Below are 2,765 nucleotides of genomic sequence, written 5' to 3' on the forward strand. Positions count from 1 at the left end.
AAAAAAAAAAAATGGGTATCCCGTTTCCACTCTGTAGGTAACATTTTGGAACTAGTGTTTTAGATCTTTCTGTATATTCACATAAAGAAATACAGTTCTTGCACTTGATCCACCACAGACATCTTTCTGTGTTATTTGTGCCAGCCTGCATGGCATTCCATTTTATGGAAGGGAATTATTTAGCCTAATTTCTATTGAAATATATGTATATGTATGTTTTTTTCTTTCCTTTTTTCTTTTTTTTTTTTTTGTAAATAGGGCCTCATCCTGTCCCCAAGTCTGGAGTGCAGTGGCATGATCATGGCTCACTGCAGCCTTCACCTCCTGGCTCAGGTGATCGTCCTACCTCAGCCTCCTGAGTAGCTGGGACTATAGGTGTACACCACTATACTCAGCTAATTTTTTGTGTTTTTTTTATAGAGACAGAGTTTCGCCATGTTACCCAGGCTGGTCTTGAACTCCTGGGCCCAAGCAATCTGCCTGCCTTGGCCTCCCAAAGTGCTGGGATTACAGGCATAAGCCACCACACCTGGCCATATATATATGTATGTATATATATGTGTGTTGTACTACTACAACCCGTGCTGCAATGAACATTCTTATATACATATTTTTGGGCCCTCGTGCAAGTATTTCTCTTTGATTGTTCCCAGTGCAATTACTGGGCCAAAAAGTATGCACGTTTAAATTTTGTGAGGTCACTCCTAGCCTCATCCCCAAAGGGTTATATTTATTTACACTTCTATCATTTATACATTATGAAAGTATCAAATGCTTCATTGTGGATCCCAGGGCATAGTTGTGCCTCATCTGTTATGAAATCGTGCTTCAGGGAGTACAGTAGATGAGAGAGCTAAGATTGTAGTAAACTCGAGAGATAATTGAGGGAAGAGAGCTCAGTTATTCTCTGTATATTTACATGTATGTCACTTTCTTTTTTGTTGTACAACTCCCAAGGTCGCATCCTGAGTCTCAGCTGGCATCCCTCTGGTACCCACATTGCAGCTGGCTCCATAGACTACATTAGTGTGTTTGATGTCAAATCAGGTGATTGTTTTTCTCAGTTCATTTGGGGTGTGAGTCTTGTTTGTCATTTTCACATTTCTGCGTTTTCAAAAGCTTGAGCCTTTATCATGCTTTCATGACCTTTAGGGCCTAACGTGTCATTAACCTTCTGAGATGTCCACAATGAATTTTACTCTTTTCTTGGATTACTACTGCTGCTTTTAGGGGAATCTTGGATCTTCAGTAAGATGTAGTTGTTTTTCATTCATCATAATAAGAATTCACAATAAAATTCTCTCCCAGCTACTAATATATTCATGTACTGTGAACAGTAGAATTTACCAAGGACTGGGATCTTTAAATAGGTCCCAGTCCTTGGTAAAAATGGGCTTCTGTCATTGGGAAACATAAGATCTTTGTATCATAATTGGTGAAACATAAGATCAGAAAAGTAGAGAACCATAACATTTTCTGTTTTTGGCCTGGAAAATTGGCTTAGTAGAATCCTTCATTGGTGGGATTGATCTCAACTTGGTAGGTGGACATGTCTGACTTTCAACTGAGATACAGAGATGAAACAGGTTATGTACCTCGCTCCTGTTTCTTCAATGCTCAAGTAATTTTTTTATTTGTTATATATGCATATATAAAGAATTCCTGGCCGGGCTCGGTGGCTTACGCCTGTCATCCCAACACTTTGGGAGGCTGAGGCAGACAGATCATCTGAGATCAGGAGTTTGAGACCAGCCTGACCAACATGGAGAAACCCTATCTCTACTAAAAGGACAGAATTAGCTGGGCATTGTGGCGCATGATCCCAGCTACTCGGGAGGATGAGGCAGGAGAATCACTTGAACCTCCTGGGAGATGGAGGTTGTGGTGAGCCCAGTAGTGCCTTTGCACTCCAGCCTGGACAACAAGACTGAAACTCCATGTCAAAAAAAGAAAAAAAAAGAATAAAAGAATTCCTTAAGCTTATTACAAAAAAGAGTCCCTCTATATCCCTTTCACATTCCTCAAGGCAACCCCTTGTAACCCTTAGCTGATTCTTTCGGTATTTATCACTGTGCGGAACCTAGCATACTTTTTATGCTACATTTTGAGTTTTCAGCTTTAGACCGTCTTTTATTGACTTTTACGACTTGGCCCTCTTTTTCTAACCATCTGCCACAGGCATTCATACTTTTCTCCTGATCCTCCCAGTATGGTTATATTATAACTTTGTTCAGATTAGTTGTTGTTTTCATTATTATGACTGTGTATACTACTCGAGTAGTAAGTTTTTTTTCTTTTCCTGTATACTTTTTGTTTCATAGTGTCTCTGTCTCTCTCTGTCTCACTGATAAAGCCCCACATTTTTCCGGTTGCATACATTAGGTTCAAGTCCATCTGGTTTTCTTTCTCTACTTTTATCTTTATGAATAAGTCCCTCCTAGTATATTCTGACCCACTCCCATCTGGGTTAGCCCCTCTGGGCCTGCTGCACAACTGTGAGATCTGGAACTCTGATTGATTTTTCAGTTGTTTTAGGGATCTCCTTTGCTTTTCTACTCGATAGGATCTCGTCTTTCTGTGTTATTCACTGTCTTGGGTTATCCTTTGGTGGATCCTGAGTAAGAGTATATGAGAAAGAATTCTAGGTTGAAGCCCTGGCTTCTCTGTCTTCCAGCTCCTGGTATTATTAGCAAGTCAGATGGCATTCTGAGAGTTGATCCCTTTGTATAGGACCTGTTTTGTTTTTTTTTCCTCCCCTCCCCCCC

The 2,765-nt window shown here is 40.3% G+C and overlaps 1 protein-coding gene across 1 annotated transcript in view; it reads left to right on the forward strand.

The window, feature by feature from the left end:
* UTP4 (UTP4 small subunit processome component) overlaps positions 1-2,765 on the forward strand; it is a 47,080-nt gene that overhangs the window by 7,640 nt on the left and 36,675 nt on the right. The window contains exon 5 of the mRNA XM_017539224.2: positions 958-1,047. Within this exon, the coding sequence (XP_017394713.1) occupies positions 958-1,047 (90 nt within the window). The remainder of the gene's footprint in view (positions 1-957; positions 1,048-2,765) is intronic.

Source organism: Cebus imitator, unplaced genomic scaffold (assembly GCF_001604975.1).
Source record: "Cebus imitator isolate Cc_AM_T3 unplaced genomic scaffold, Cebus_imitator-1.0 Scaffold118, whole genome shotgun sequence".
NCBI classification, from domain to species: Eukaryota; Metazoa; Chordata; class Mammalia; order Primates; family Cebidae; genus Cebus; species Cebus imitator.